The following is a 15,808-nucleotide window of genomic DNA, read 5'->3' as shown; positions in this document are numbered from 1 at the left end:
GGCGGTTGTGTGTGTCTTCTAGATAAGCAAGCTCACAATAAGGCCAGTGGATCTCGTTTTGGTGCAAGCTGGCGCCTCGCCCCTTTTCACCTGAGTTACAGGGATGCTGAGTTGGTGCATGCCTTCAGGTCCACTCTCAGGGCGAGCATCCTTATAGTATGTTTGGCTAGCTTGCCGGTGCAGTACTTGCCTCGCATCTTTCATGAATCCCCACTTTGTCCACACCCTCTGGCCAGCACCTTCCAGGACAACAGGTCCCAATCTAGGCAGCATGGTAATCCCACTCCCATGGGATTTGTCAGTGATTGGCTTAGGTCTGAGCATGCAACCCATTTTTAACCAGTGAGAAGTGAAGGAAAACCTAGGGACTGCTGGGACAGTTTTTCTCATTATTAAAAAGAGATCCAAGGGAGTTTCCTGGTATTCCACTTTCCTAGCGGTCCCTGCTAAAACTCCGGGCTCCTAATGCAGGGGGCTCAGGTTCGATCCCTGGTCAGGAAACTAGATCCTACATGTTGCAACTAAGAATTCGCCTGCTGCGACGAAAGTCAAAGATACTGCATGCTGCAACTAAGACCTGAAGCAGCCAAGGAAATAAATAAATATTAAAAAGAGAGAGAGAGAGAGATCCAAGGCGAGAGGGCTTCCTTTACTCGTCTCTGCACTCTGAAGTGTAATAGAGGTGCTTCAGCCATCTTGCTACCACGAGGGAGGGGCCAACATGCAGAAGATAGAGCAGAAAGTCAGAGTGAACATGTTCCTGGTGACACGTACCAGCGAATTAATGGCCCTTGAAACTGTCCTACCTTTGGAGTTAGTGTATGGGATAATAAATGTCCTTTTTTTTTTTTTGCCATGTGGCTTGTAGGACCTTAGTTCCCCAAGCAGGGACTAAATCTGGGCCATAGCAGTGAAAGCACCGAGTCCTAACCCCTCGGACAACCAGGGAACTCCCTAAATGTCTTTGTTTGTAAACTCTCTTGAGTTAGGGTTTCTTTACTGGCAACTGAAAGTATCTTAGCAAATACAGACAGGGAGGTCCAAGACAGGCCCACTGTGTCTTACAAGGGAAGCGTGAGTTCGCTGAGAGAGGGATGGGGTGGGGAAATGAGCCTTGGGGTGAGCCTTGAGGCCAGTTGGCTCTGCGCTGGAGCACCAGCTTTGTTGCTCCTGCCTGTGACAAGTCACGGGCAAGTCACTTAACCTCTCCGAGTTGTAGTTTCCTTGGTTCAGAGTGAGTATTGAGTACCACATGGATGCTCAATAATTGTCAGTTCTCTTCCCACTAGATAGTTTCTCTTCCAGTTATTTTTAAAGGGACCAGGAGGGGCCAGGCACAGAGAGATATTTAATGGCATTTCAGTGCTAGGGGGAGTTTATACAGAGACCGTTCTGAGTCCTTTCCCACAGTTGCTCTAAGTACAAATCACATCTCTAATGCCAGCAAGAGCGCTGAGGGGGAGGCAAATACACCCAATTCTCAATTCTCCATGGTGATGAGGGACGTGGATAATTGAAAACAGCAGATAATCCCTGAACCTGCTTTGAGTCACTGACTTCCACCACCTCCCCCACCATCACTTTTTCGGTACAGCTGACAAGCTGCCACAAGGATGCCCATCTCTCCTCTCTTGGTGCATCACTCGGCGAAGCTGCTTCAGTACAGTCAAGGCCAGGGCGATGGGAGAAGCGAGGGGCCTGACACCTCCCCCGCCCTCCGCCCCAGCCAAGAACAACTCAGAAGCTGCGTGACTAAGCTCGCCTTGGAGTTGGGCTCTGTCCACACTTGGGCTAGTTTGACTTCAGTTTCTCTAAGCTCCTCCAGGTGGAAATGAGCCCCACAGATGCAGGTTCTTCACCTCTGATAGGCCCTATTCAGCCCAGACAGGGCAAAACTACATGTATGCTCAGAGATCCTCCCCTTATGTCATCATTTCTTAGAGCCAAGGGTGACTTTCCCCCTCCCGAGCAATGGCATGAACTAAAATGAATTAGATGCATTGAATTTAGAGCTTTTGGATTTTTGAAGAAAAATTTTGGCTGTGTCGGGTGTTAGCTGTGGCACGTGGGATCTTTCACTGCAGCGCGAGGGCTCTCTAGTTGTGGAGCACAGGCTTAATTGCCCCGAGGTCTTCCCTGGTGGCTCAGATGGTGAAGAATCTGCCTGCAAAGCAGGAGACCCCGGGTTCCATCCCTGGGTCGGGAAGATCCCCTGGAGAAGGGAATACTTCAGTATTCTTGTCTGGAGAATTCCCTAGAGAGAGGAGCCTACAGTTGCAAAGAGTTGGACACAACTGAGCGATAAAGCACACACATGGGATATGAAGTAGTAAGCGCAATTGCAAAGTCATTTATTTCCCATCTTCCACTACATGTGAGATCTTCGTTCCCTGACTAGGGATCGAACCCACATCTCCTGCATTGGAAGGTGGATTCCTAACCACTGGACCACCAGGGAAGTCCCCTAAAGCTTTTGGATCCTTTAGCCAGGTGACAGAACCCTCTTATTTACCAAGGCCTCCTTTCCGTCAGTGAAACACCTTCATATGAAAAGGATGAAAAGTGAGGCAAGAAAGATGAACATTTGAGTACCTATCACATGCTGTCTCTGTGCTAAGCACTTTGCATCTTTTACTTCATGGGAAGACCAGATCTTTCCAGTGAAAACTTATCTAGCCTGAAGCAGGAGATACTGGCTGCTTGCTTGTCTCCGGTAACCCATTCTGGAAAATTCCTGCTTTGGTACCAATAACACTAAAATAAATCTTCTCCAGTCCTAGACCTGGGGTTCAGGTCTCTCAGGCTCTCTTGCAATCTTGTTCTTTTTCTCCACTCTAAAAAATTGATCGGACGAGATCTGTGGGTCTAAGAGAACTGGGCAAACTGAAATTTCTTGGTTGGGGCGGCGGTGCTAGCCTTCTTGGCCTTTATTGGGAGATACAGAAGTGCCCCATTGGCCAAAATCAAGGCCAGAGCACTGGAAGCAGCTATGATAAGATCTAGGGGGCCTTCAGGGCAGGCTCTCATCCCTCTTTCTCTTCTTTCCCTTCTATGGCCCTTCTGGGTGGTTTAGAAGCTCTCTAATGGAAGTGACAAGAAGTAAGTAGGAAGCCACTGGCCTTTCTCACCCTCTGCGGCTCACATCTGCCAGTTCCTGGAGCCACCAGGAGGCTTAATCACTAGGTTTGCAGGAGGAAAAAGCTATTATGCTAAGAAAGATGATTAGTGCTCACCAGGCCTCCCTGGGGGCTCCCACCATGGGCCACAGGGATTGCCAGAGACGTATCTGTCATAAAATCAGTGCAGGGAACATAGTTTCAGAGCAACCAGAGGAGGCAAGGTTTCCTAAATTGTGGGAAGAACTCCCCAGTTAGAATAATGGCTTATCTTTGGCACATACTCTTTCTGAGAGGGCTTCCCCAGCGGCTCAGTGGTAAAGAATCCACCTGCAGAGCAGGAGACACAGGAGACAACGGGTCTGATTCCTGGGTCAGGAAGATCCCCTGGAGGAGGAACTGGCAGCCTGCTCCAGTACACTTGCCTAGAGAATCCTGTGGACAGAGGACGCTGGTGGGCTACAGTGCCTAGGGTCGCAGAGCCAAACACAGCCGAGGGACTGAGCAGCGGCAGCAGCAGCTTTCTGACATGCACAGCCCCGTCTCATTTCCTTTCTGTGCGTGCCTTTCAAACACCAGACGGGAAAACAGCCAAGATGAGCGTGCTGGGCCTTTAGAATCTGCAACTCGGTTATTTGATCTTGGGCAGGTCCCCTAGGCCTCTTGTTTCTCTTTGTTTTACAATTTTGTTTGTTTTCTGTTTGGCTGCACCGGGTGTCCCTGGCTGCGTGTGGACTTTCTCTGGTTGCGGCGAGCAGGGGCTCCTCTCTGGCTGCTGTGCTTAGACTTCTCACCGCGGAGGCTTCTCTTGTTGCAGCGCACACGCCCTAGAGCCTGCGGGCCGTAGTTGTGGTGCGTGGGCTTTGTTGCCCCAAGGCACGTGGGATCTTAGTTCCTGGAGGGATCAAACCGGTGTCCCCTGCATTGCCAGGCAGATTCTTTTTTTTTTTTTTTTAAATTTTTTTTTAAATTTTTTAAATTTTAAAATCTTTAATTCTTACATGCATTCCCAAACATGACCCCCCCTCCCACCTCCCTCCTCACAACATCTCTCTGGGTCATCCCCATGCACCAGCCCCAAGCATGCTGCACCCTACGTCAGACATGGACTGGCGATTCAATTCTTACATGATAGTATACATGTTAGAATTCCCATTCTCCCCAATCATCCCACCCTCTCCCTCTCCCTCTGAGTCCAAAAGTCCGTTATACACATCTGTGTCTTTTTTCCTGTCTTGCATACAGGGTCGTCATTGCCATCTTCCTAAATTCCATATATATGTGTTAGTATACTGTATTGGTGTTTTTCTTTCTGGCTTACTTCACTCTGTATAATTGGCTCCAGTTTCATCCATCTCATCAGAACTGATTCAAATGAATTCTTTTTAACGGCTGAGTAATACTCCATTGTGTATATGTACCACAGCTTTCTTATCCATTCATCTGCTGATGGACATCTAGGTTGTTTCCATGTCCTGGCTATTATAAACAGTGCTGCGATGAACATTGGGGTACATGTGTCTCTTTCAATTCTGGTTTCCTCGGTGTGTATGCCCAGCAGTGGGATTGCTGGGTCATACGGTCCAGGCAGATTCTTAACCACTGGGGCACCCTCTTGTTACTCTGTATGATGGGGATGACAGGAACTGCCTAACAGAGGATCACCAGGTCAGAGAGAAGTTGGCTGCACAATGCCTGGGGCTTGGTGACAGTGAAAGTGTTAGTTGCTCAGTCACGTACTTACTCTTTGTGACCCCATGGATTGTAGCCCACCAGGCTCATGGAATTCTCCAGGCGAGAATACTGGGGTGGGTAGCTATTTCTTCTCTAGGGGATCTTCCTCATCCAGGTCTCCCGCATTGCAGGCAGAATCTTTACGGTCTGAGCTACCAAGCTTGGTAGGTGCCTCCAAACTGTTGTTAGAATTGTTTTCTGAACTATGGTTCAGGCCTGGTAGTGTGGCAATGGAAGGAGTATCCTTGTGCAGCCCACATGCCCTTACTCCCCATCCAATGATGGGCAGCCTGGAAATCCAGAAGGAAAATGATCTCTCTTCTCTTGACCCTCCTGAGAGTCAACCGAGCTCATTATCAGGAAGAGAAGATTTCCAAGGTGGAGGGCAGAGGCCAGGACTGAAAGGACTAGGCTGGCAGCCCACCTGATCTCATGGGGGTGTCCTATGTGAGGTCTCCCCACTTCTTTGGTGTCTTTCCTTTTATTAGGAAAACCTACCAGAGGCTCTGGAGCAGAAAGCGGAGCCCCAGGCTGGGTTGTGGCTCCCGTCAGCAGTGAATCTGTCACTGTACCAAGTGTCCAGACAGCGGTGGTTGGGCCTCCGCCTGTCCGGCACTGTAGACCCTCGGCATTCTAGCTCCAGCGTCTGTGAGAAGGGTTATCTTTGAGTGACCCTCGCCCCAGGATGGGGGTTATTTGTGGTTCTCCTGAGGTGTCGGATGGAGTTCCACTTGTCATGAAGTCAGCCTTGGAGAGAGTCACTGCTGGTATGTGAGCCCAGCTGGTTGTCCTGCCCATTTTCTGGGGTGACCTCGCGGTCTTGTTTTCAAGGTAAGTCTTGGAATTTCCATTACAGGTCTGGGGGAGAAACAGCTTTTCTGTTCTGCTTCATTGTATTTAATGGCTAAAATTGAAAATGAGAGAAATAGTGTAGATCTGGGGATTTGGAAAAGCTTCTGATCCTTCCCTTAATCAATCTTTTTCAAGCTTTAAAAAAATACATGTATAGACATATTTATGTGTATATGTATGTATGTGTGTAAATCTCTATCTGTGTCATCTGTATCTATCTCAAGGATCTTTGGGGGTAGAGATGGGGCTTCCCTGGTTTATTCACATGCTTCTTCTAGGATATGGGAAGGGTTGTTGTTGTTTTTTTTTTTTTTTAGTGGTGTTCAGGGCACAGCTTCTTCACTCTCCTCTTTCTGCCATTAGAGTGGTATTATTTGCATATCTGAGGTTGCTGATATTTCTCCTGGCAATCTTGATACCACTCTAATGGCAGAAAGCCAAGAGGAACTAAAGAACCTCTTGATGAGGGTGAAAGAGGAGAGTGAAAAAGCTGGCTTAAAACTCAACATTCAGAAACTAAGATCATGGCATCCAGTTTCATCACTTCATAGCAAATAGAAGGGGAAAAAGTGAAAGCAGTAACAGATTTTACTTTCTTGGGCTCCAAAATCACTGTGGATGGTGACTGCAGCCATGAAATTAAAAGACACTTGCTCTTTGGAAGGAAAACTATGACAAACCTAGACAATGTATTAAAAAAAGCAGAGACATCGCTTTGCTGAAAAAGGTCCTTATAGTAAAAACTATGTTTTTTTTCTCCAGTGGTCAAGTTTGGATGTGAGATTTGGACCATAAAGAAGGCTAAGCACTGAAGAATTGATACTTTCAAACTGTGGTGCTGGAGAAGATTCTTGGGAATCCCTTGGAGAGCAACACCAAACCAGTCAATCCTAAAGGAAATCAGTACTGATATTCATCTAAAGGATTGAGGCTGAAGCTGAAGCTCCAATACTTTGGCCACTCAGTGAGAAGAAATGACACATTGGGAAAGACCCTAATACTGGAAAAGCTTGAAGGCAGGAGGAAAAGGGGACGACAGAGGATGAGATGGTTGGATAGTATCACTGACTCAGTGGACATGAGTTTGAGCAAACTCTGGGAAATAGTGAAGGACAGGGAAGCCTGGTGTGCTGCAGTCCATGAGGTCACAGTCAGACACAACTTATTGACTGAACAACAATCTTGATTCCAGCTTGTGATTCATTCACCCCAGCATTTTGCATGATGTACTCTGCATGTAAGTTAAATAAGCAAGGTGACAATATACAGCCTTGTCATACTCCTTTCCCAATCTGGAACCAGTCAGTTGTTTCCTGTCCCATTCTTTAAAGGTTCCTTGTGGCCACTGGGGGCGCTGGAGGAAGAAACTGGCTGCCCTTCCAACCAAAAGCAGGTGGCTTTTGGTTGAAAACAGAGAAAGGATGTTGCACTTTGACCTCTCCTGTTCAGCTGGACCTGAGTCCATAGCTGTATGGAATCTCGCTCATGGTCTTGGTGACCTGGTCTGATGTGTAGATGGGCAGTCGTGGGATGGACACCGGTAGTGGAGACAATGTTCTGATTTCATGGTGGAGAGCCCAGTACTGGAAAAGAGCTCTAGCCTCAGGATGGGGACAGTAATAGCAGCGGTTGTATCCTGATCTCTCAGACGGCATGTTCACAGAGGTGATATGTTCTGGTTCTCGTGGCAGACAGGATTCGAGGTGACAGTTCTCCGTCACCTGGTGGGGTCCTAATGGCTGGGTGGCAGTGCAAGCTCTGTTCCCATGGTGGGGAAACTAGTAGTGTGATGATGCTTTGATCTCTTGGGGAGGATAAATGAAGGGGTTATGTGGCAGGGAGGAGCTGGGACGCCTCTGCCACAGGGCAGCAGGGGGTCCGGGAATTGAGCTCAGAGAAGCTCCCGGCCTCATGTTTGTTCTTATGTAAGAGCAAGAAGGCTGTCAAGGTCTCTCCTGCAGACACTGCTCACGCACACAGCTGTGGGGCCTCGCCTCTCCCCCTCTTCCTTTCAGAATCCTGCTTGAGAGACGCTGGCCACAGTGATTAAGTGCCTGATTTGATGGGGATCCTGTTAAGATACTAATGCTTTTCTAATTCTGGCTAAATCGACATTGGTTTTGTCGATGTACCTACAAAGGTTGAGCTTGTTGCTTGCAATTTCAAGTGATTTCCATCTTGTCACTCTGTCCTTCCCCCTTAGCCTGTCTAATCCCTGGGTTCTTCCAGCTGCCTGGTACCTCCTGTGAGGCTTCCTCCTGCCTCTGAGGCTTGGCAATTAGAAACAGACTCCAGCAGGGAGGGCGGCTACGGGATTATTATTGAGGAGGGAGAGCCTGAGCGCAGTGTCCATAGCAACCCTCCCGTTTTCACCTTTACCGGGAGAGGAGGAAGGCAGGGGAAGGCAGGGAGGCAGCAAGATGCCTGCCCTTTTGCATTATTCATATCAAAGTGCTGGGTGCAGAAGGCCTTGGCTGTTGACTCTGCCCTGCGCAGGTGGTGCGGGCAGAGGGGACTTTTCCCCATCTGGCAGCAGCGACTTGGAGTGGAGCTTGGGTATGGGGTGGAGTCAGTCAGAAAGCAGGCTTCCCAGGTGGCGCTAGTGGTAAAGAACCTGCCTAACAACGCAAGAGACGCAGGTTCGATCTCTGTGGTTCCTTCCAGCCCTCTCGGTCAGTGATTTTATGCTGGCTTCCTTGGGAAGATAATAGTGGTAATATATTCTTTTCCGATGATGAAACAGCTCAAGGAACCTACCAAATGGGAGCTACTTCTTCAAAACGTTCACAGAAGTGAATCCTGGCGCTGCATGTAGTTCCTGGGTCTCCAGGGAAGGAGGCAGAAGGTTAAGGGCGTGGTTCTGTTTGGGGATCTCCCTCCTGGCTTCCCAAGGGGCCTGGAGTGCAGTGCTATGTGTATATACCACCAGCAGAGGTCGCCACACTCCTCACAAACCCGCCACTGGTTTCTGTGCCCCAGGTGGGTGACCGGTGAGCATAGGCTGTGGCCTCAATCTCAAAGCCAGAGCTGGGCTGGGAGCCACCAGGACCTGCCTGCTTGAGCCACCACTGGTCAGCTGGAGTCTGGGGAAGGGCTGATGTCATCGGTTGGCTCAGAAGCCTGGGGCCCAAGTCACCAGCCAGCCTCTGGGGACCTGTTCTCCACTCTCCACCCGAACTGTAGGAGGGCCATTCACCCAAGGCTAAAGAGTGCCTGGGGCCCTGGGCTGCCCTGGTTCTTGGCCTTCTCTTTGGCAGCTCAGGTGCCAGTTCTGGGTTTGGGAAACTGTTAGAGGTAATTTTTTTTTTTTCTCCTCTGAGCCTTTTGGGACTGAGACCAGGAAATGGACTTAATCAGTAAATCTTAATTGAGAGCGTGCACTGTGCTAGGTATGGGGGATTCAGCAGTGGATAAAATAGACAGAAATTCCACCTGCAGGAAGCTGAATGTCTAGTCGGGGACAGAGAGGAGGATGCCATCACCTGCACTGCAGTATGGGGCTGGGAGTGGACACACCTGCCTCTCCACTGACTTAGCCCTGAGTAGACTGGCCTTTGGACCTGCCCTGACTCTAGGGATGAGGCCCAGGTGCTGACCCTGGCCAAATGGGTCTCCATGGGCTCCACCCCAGCCACCAAGGTCCACCAAGGTCCTTGCACTTTCCCAGTCAACCTATGTATCACTTTACAGTTTGCAAAGTGTGTGCCCTTATCCTAGCTCCCTGTGAGCCTGGCCAGGCAGCATGGTGACGAGATGCTGGTGCCCTGGAACCCATTATCTCATGTATTCTTTCCAGAGATCATATCAACACCTTTTATTTGACCTCTGTGCATGCTAAGTTGCTTCAGTTGTGTCTGACTCTTTGCAACCCCATGGACTGTAGCCTGCCAGGTTCCTCTGTCCATGGGATTTTCCAGGCAAGTAGACTGGAGGGGGTTGCCATGCCATCCTCCAGCGGATCTTCCCGATCCAGGGATCAACCCGTGTCTCTTATGTCTCCTGCATTGGCAGACGAGTCCTTTACTGCTAGCACCACCTGGGAAGCCCCAAAAGCCTTTAACTCCTCTAAAAAACTGAACTGTCCAGACTGACTCATCTGGGCAGCACAGCAAGTTCTCACACCAAAGCCATGAAGAAAGGGTCAGGAGAAGCATTTAAAAATGTGTCTCGATTTTCACAAGATTACTGTGGAGGGAGGCCTGCCTGGGTCCAGCTTTATGGGCTCAGAGTGGTGCGATGTGGTCACCGGCAGGAAGAAGGTGGTTCTAAAGCAGACAGATTGGAGTCCCAGCCTGAGGCTCCTCCGGCTCCACTGCCTGCCTGCTCACTCTGTCTTCTCTTGACATCCAGAACCAGCCCCACCGGCCACACGGTTTTTGGAGCAGAATCGTCACCCTTCCTTCACCCTTCTCTGTGAGGCTGCTTTTATGAAACTTCCCCAGGTCCTTTTGTCAGAGGGGGTTTCATGGAGAACCTGGCTAGAAGTGGAGGGCGGGAGGAATTGTCCTCTGGAAGGGGACGAAGCCCAGTGGCAGTGGCTGAGTGGAGAGGCCACCTGCAAGTGGACGGCCCAGTTGGGCTCAAGGCGTCATGCCTTCTTTGAGAACAAGAGCAAGCCGGTTGCCTTCCCTGGATCTTAACTCAGTTTCCCCATCTGTAGAACGGGGCTACTAATTCAACCCCACTGGCTTGTGGGGACCACATATGCACAGAGCAGGTTTTCAGTGAATGCACCAGGGCATGAGATGTTAAGCTGTACATCTCTTTTGTAGCGAGATCCATGCAAAGCACAGAAGTTTCAGTTTTTCTTCAGCAAAGCAGGATCCTGGAGGAGATGGTATATGCTGCCGTAGGTGGCTAAGAGTGGCTGGTGGGCACCCTGGAAGCAGGTAGGGGTGTGCTGTGGTCTTGCCTCACTCTTTCTACCATGGCCTGGGGGAGGCTGAGTGGGCTCAAGTTAGGAGAGCCCTCATCCTGGGTCTGGATGTTCAGGGACTCAGAGGAAAGCACGGATGAGGGATCTACACCTACAGATTGGAGCTCACGGTGGCCAGGCGTGCAGGTATGGGGTAAGCACTGTGTCCAGGGTCACAGTGCCCTGGACTCTTACTCAGGCATCACTTCACTCACTCACCTCCCGATTCAACACACAGTCTGGGTGTGAGGTGCGGTGCGGGGTTGTGTGTGTGTTTTACAATTCACACTACAGGCTCCTGTCACCGAGCTGCTTGTGGGTATAAATTAAAAACAGGGGAGGAAAGACATGTATACAGAGGACTCCAATACAAGGCGAGGGGTGAAAAGTATCCCCAGAGAGATACAAATAAAGTGCTAAGGGAATTCAGAAGAGGGAGATGGTGTCAAACTAGGAGGGAGAAGCTGAGGAGGGGCTGTCTGGGAAGGCTTTGGGTGGAGGCAGCACTGTGCTTTCTTCACATTCCAGTGGGATGGGACACGGAGTGGGCTGGAGCGGCCTTCCAGGCAGCACGAATGGGGAAGGTGAAAAAGCGTGAGTCTGGGGTCAGAAGGATCCAGGTTCAAATCCATGACTCACTTACGAACTTGAGCGAGCCACTTCAGCCTTTCTACACTTTAGTGTATGGGGGTGAGAGTGTAAAGGCTGGAGTGATAGAACCTTCCTGGCCTGCTTTCCAGGGCTGCCAGGAAGTGCAAATGGAGTACTTTATGTGAAAGCAGTTGGAAAACTATAAAGTGCTATGAAAACGCAGGGGCTGCTTTTATTTTTAAAGCATTAATTGATTCAGCAACAAAACTCCTAGGTAAGAACACAGTAATGACTGAACCTGGATGGGCTAGACAGCAGTTCAGCTCAAAGCTGTCTCTAACCCAATCATCCAAGGTCTGAGGAAGTGTGGTTGATCTTTATACTTTCATTCCTGGAAGGTTAAGGATAGCCCTTAACCACCACAAACTTTCTCAAAAATCCCACTGTTGTCTGTTGTTGTAGGTCATCTGAACTCCATCCATCCACCTATTTGTCTGTTCAGCCAGCCATCCAGCCAGTTTACCAATCTATCCATTCACCCATTCACCTATCCATCCATCCATCCATCCATCCATCCATCCATCCAATAAACCTATAATGAGTACATCCATGGCCAGATACCCTGCTAAGTGTTGGGGATACAGAAAAAAATTAGACCCCTTCCCTGTGCTCAAGAACTCAACACTTAGTGGGAAAGACAGCTGTATAAATCATATATCATTACTTTTTTAAAAAGAGTATTCAGTCAGTTCTACATTTTGCAGAGTAACAAATTCCAGAGACCACAGATGATGGGATTTTAAGGTTGAGTGATCTTTGACCTCTCTTTGATCACACTCATTTTACTGATGGGGAAATTGTGATTATTGTTTATTGTGGAAAGCAACATGACTTCCTCTTATTTGCCTCCAAATAACCTCTCCAAGCTTGCGAGTTCAGTTCAGTTCAGTGACTCTTTATTAAACATCTGTTATGTGCCAGGCTCTGGGCAGGAGCTGCAGGTGTGGCAGTGAAGATGCCATTCCTGCCCTCAGGGATGCACAGTCTAGGGACAGAGGGACATACAAAGAGATAGTAGCTCTGCTGCTGCTGCTCCAGTGCTTGATAAAGACAGGGAAAGAGGTGGGCACGGGCCCTGAACACACAGGAGAAGGGCCCCTGCTCTGAATATGGGGAGCTTGGGAGAGGCTTCCCAGAAAGATGTCCCGTGAGCCATGTCTTGAAGGGCGAAAAGCAATGTGTTAGATGAAGATGTCCTGGAAAGGCATGCTGGGCAGAAGGCACAGCGTGGGCAAAGGCATGGAGGTAGAAATAGCATGGCTTATTGGAGGAACTCCCCTGGAGCAGGAAGTGGCATTCCACTCCAATTTTCTTGCCTACAAAATCCCGTGGACAGAGGGGCCTAGCAGACTACAGTCCATAGGGTTGCAGAGAGTTGTACACGACTGAGTGACTGACTATATACTGCAGGAACCATACATGGTGTTGGGACTTAAAGAAAGAGGGAAGTGGTGAGGGATGAATGTGGAGAGGAGGGCAGGGGGAAAATGCCAGTCCACCCGAGGTGGAGCTGGTATGGCCAAAGTGCACCTCTGCCTTACTGGGCTTGGTGAGCATGCCCTTGTTTCCTTTCTCTGTCCTTTCTGGGCTGAGAAACTCCAGTACATTCCCTTGGCCTTCTGCTTTACAGTCTTCGTCACTCAGCTGTGCCCAGCTCTTTGTGACCCATTGGACTGTAGCCCACCAGGTTCCTCTGTCCATGGGATTTTTTAGGCAAGAATACCAGAGTGGGTTGCCATTTCCTTCTCCAGGGGATCTTCCTGACCCAGGAATGGAACCAGTGTCTCCTGCACTGCAGGTGGATTCTTTACCTGCTAAGCCATCGGGGAAGCCCCTTGCAGTCTTAAGAGGTCTAATTCGTGTGAAGGATGAGCCTGTCCTTCAAGGTGTGGGTTTGGATATGCAGGAAAAGCAGCCTTGATTTGCAAGACTTGCCAATTACTATGGTGTAAATACGTCCAACAGCAAGGATTTCAAGCTATCAATGCAACATCACTGGTCATGGAGTTGGGAAGAGAAATACACTGTTGGGTTTTATAAGCCAGTACCAGCCAGCTCCAGCACAGCTTCTGGGCTGCATGTATGTTCTGAAGAGGCAGCCTGCTCCTACTGACTTGCATGATATAGGGACCCTATCACTCCCATTTTATAGACTGGGAAGCTGAGGATCAGAAGGTGGTTGTCCTGCCTGCGATCGCACAGCCACTGCCTGACAGAGAGGGGCAGCCTGGGCAGCCTGACTCCAGAGCCTGAGTTCTAACCATGATATTGTTCTCTTCCCATTCTGACAGGGTGGCTGTATTGATGTGTGTGAGCTGCATCAGTGTCATTAGCCTTCAAGTTCCAGCCCATTTCCAGATGAATCTCCAGTTGACATTAGGCTCTGAATAGTTAGTTCTCCCATCTGCCAGGTGTTTCTCACCCCCATCCATGCTAGAAGGACATACTCAAACAGTCCCCAGTGGATCCACCTGGCACAGCCAGGGGATCTGGAAGCAGGAGGGGATCCAGAAAGGTCAACTGAGACTGAGATAGAAGACAGATCATGGTGGTGGAGTGGGCACAGAAATGCCTAGACCTGGAGTTTGTCCCTAAAAATTGGTTTTTCACAGCCCAGATGCTGTGTCTAGCACTGAGAAGCAATAGTAACAGCACATTTCTGCTACTCACGACACAGTAATGGCAATTTGTTATGAAATCATTAAGCCTAAGTATATGATCTGGAGCCTTGAACAAAACAGGCGGCTCTGTTTGTGGATGGAAGGAGGGAAACCAAGAAGACAAACCAAGAAGGAAAGGAGCGGGCAGGCAGGGCATGCTGGAGGGATGGAGGTGTGGGAGAGGTACTGGTGGGCTGGCATGGTTGTGGGAAAACACATAAGACCCCAGGCTTGTGTCTGAGCCCGTGTTGTGACTTGCAGTGGCAGGGGGCGGGGCGGTGTTACCATGTCATCAATTATAATAACACTTATCAAGGTATTGTCTATAGTTTTAATTATGGAGGTTTCAAGGGTTGTGGCTTACACGTAACGCTTAACTGTCAATTATTAGGGCTGATAGGGAATTGGAGAGGTGAGAACTGGCATAGGAAGGGTACTCTGGGCTCTTTTGATGGGAGCTCTGCCCCTTCCTGACCTGGCTACTTGCTGCTCACCGTTCAGAAATGCTTTAAAACCTCACTGTGTGTGTGCATGCTTATGGACCACTGAGTGCACACCTGTGTATATATGTGCACCTGCATACGTGTATCTGTGTGTGTGTATGTGTGCATGGCTCTCCTACTCTTCCCCCTTCCCACCAGGAAAGCAGCTAGACAGAGGCCAAGGGGTGATGGTGGGACCAAGAGCCAGGTAGGAAGACATCGCCTTCCTAAAACCCCAGGTGTGCCTGGGGAATCCCAGGCCCCTCTTCACTGATCTCTAAGTCAGTTGCAGTTAGAAATGGAAATGAATTCAGCAGGGTCCCATTTCTTTGGAACTCCCTTTGCACACAGTGGGAGCTTAATAAATACTTGATGATGGTTCTGAACCTGGGAAGCCAGCAGCTGTTCCCAGCTCTGACTCTCAGAACTCCATGGAACAGATCAGGTGGGGAGCAACCACAGGGGTCTTCAGTCTTCCCGCCAGACCCTACCGTGACTCCAAGTCTGGCTGCAGCCATAGTCCCTTTCACACATCCTGCTTTGCGGAGGCCAGTTCTCCCCCCACAACTTCTATCTGGCTCTTTCCCACTCGTCATTTGAGCCACATTTATGGAGCCACCACTTTTCACTGAGCGTCATAGTAGAAAGGCATCTTGGGAGATGGTATAGGGGCTGTGGGTTCAGACTGACCTGGGTTCAGATTCTACTACCCTTAATTACAAATGGGGTAACATCTGGCAAGTTACTTCTCTGTGCTTGAGTGGTTTTTTTAAAGAACGATTTTCATCTGTAGAAGAATAATGACATCATTTTCATAGGGTTGTTGTGAGGCTTAGAAATAACAGATGCTCCTGCACACATATTGCAGGCAGTTCAGTATCTACCTGGGGTCAGGAGGATGTGCCCTTTGCTTCTGTGACCTTGAAGGTGTTACTCAATATCTCTGAGCATCAGTTTGTGAAATGGAAACACGATGCCCGCCTCCTTGGGTATTTGCAGGCTGTAGCTGGATAATAGGCGTGAAATAAGCTATCATAGACCCTGACCATTAATAACTTCCTGTTTCTTGCCACCGCATCGGGGTGCACAGTTCCCCTCCGTACGAGGACCTCTGCTCCTCTTCGCCACCACCCCGCGTGCGCATACATCCCGTATCGCCGTGGGCTGACGGGTTTCTGCCATACCTGTCAGAGGAAAAGAGGGCAGCTGCTCAGCTCCCGGGTGGGAAGCGGAAACTACAGTTCCCAGCCCGCGCTGCGCCGCCGCCGGGGCTGGGAGCGGAGCGCGGCAGGCCCCTCCTCCGGGGAGGAGCCTTTGCGGGGGGCGGAGTTAGGAGGTGGTTGGAGAGTTAAGCCAAGCCAATGAGACCGGCTGCTAATAAGTGGGCTTGGCTTACCC

General features: G+C 49.7%; 1 protein-coding gene across 1 annotated transcript in view; it reads left to right on the top strand.

Moving 5' to 3' along the window:
• Positions 1-14,252, top strand: part of PMVK (phosphomevalonate kinase) — a 65,448-nt gene extending 51,196 nt beyond the window's left edge. The window contains exon 5 of the mRNA XM_060414815.1: positions 6,465-14,252. Coding sequence (XP_060270798.1) covers positions 6,465-6,514 — 50 coding nt within the window. The 3' untranslated portion in view covers positions 6,515-14,252. The remainder of the gene's footprint in view (positions 1-6,464) is intronic.
• The last annotated feature ends 1,556 nt before the right edge of the window (positions 14,253-15,808 follow it).

This window comes from Ovis aries, chromosome 1 (assembly GCF_016772045.2).
Source record: "Ovis aries strain OAR_USU_Benz2616 breed Rambouillet chromosome 1, ARS-UI_Ramb_v3.0, whole genome shotgun sequence".
In the NCBI taxonomy this organism is placed as follows: domain Eukaryota; kingdom Metazoa; phylum Chordata; class Mammalia; order Artiodactyla; family Bovidae; genus Ovis; species Ovis aries.
This window is presented reverse-complemented; position numbering and strand designations above follow the sequence as displayed.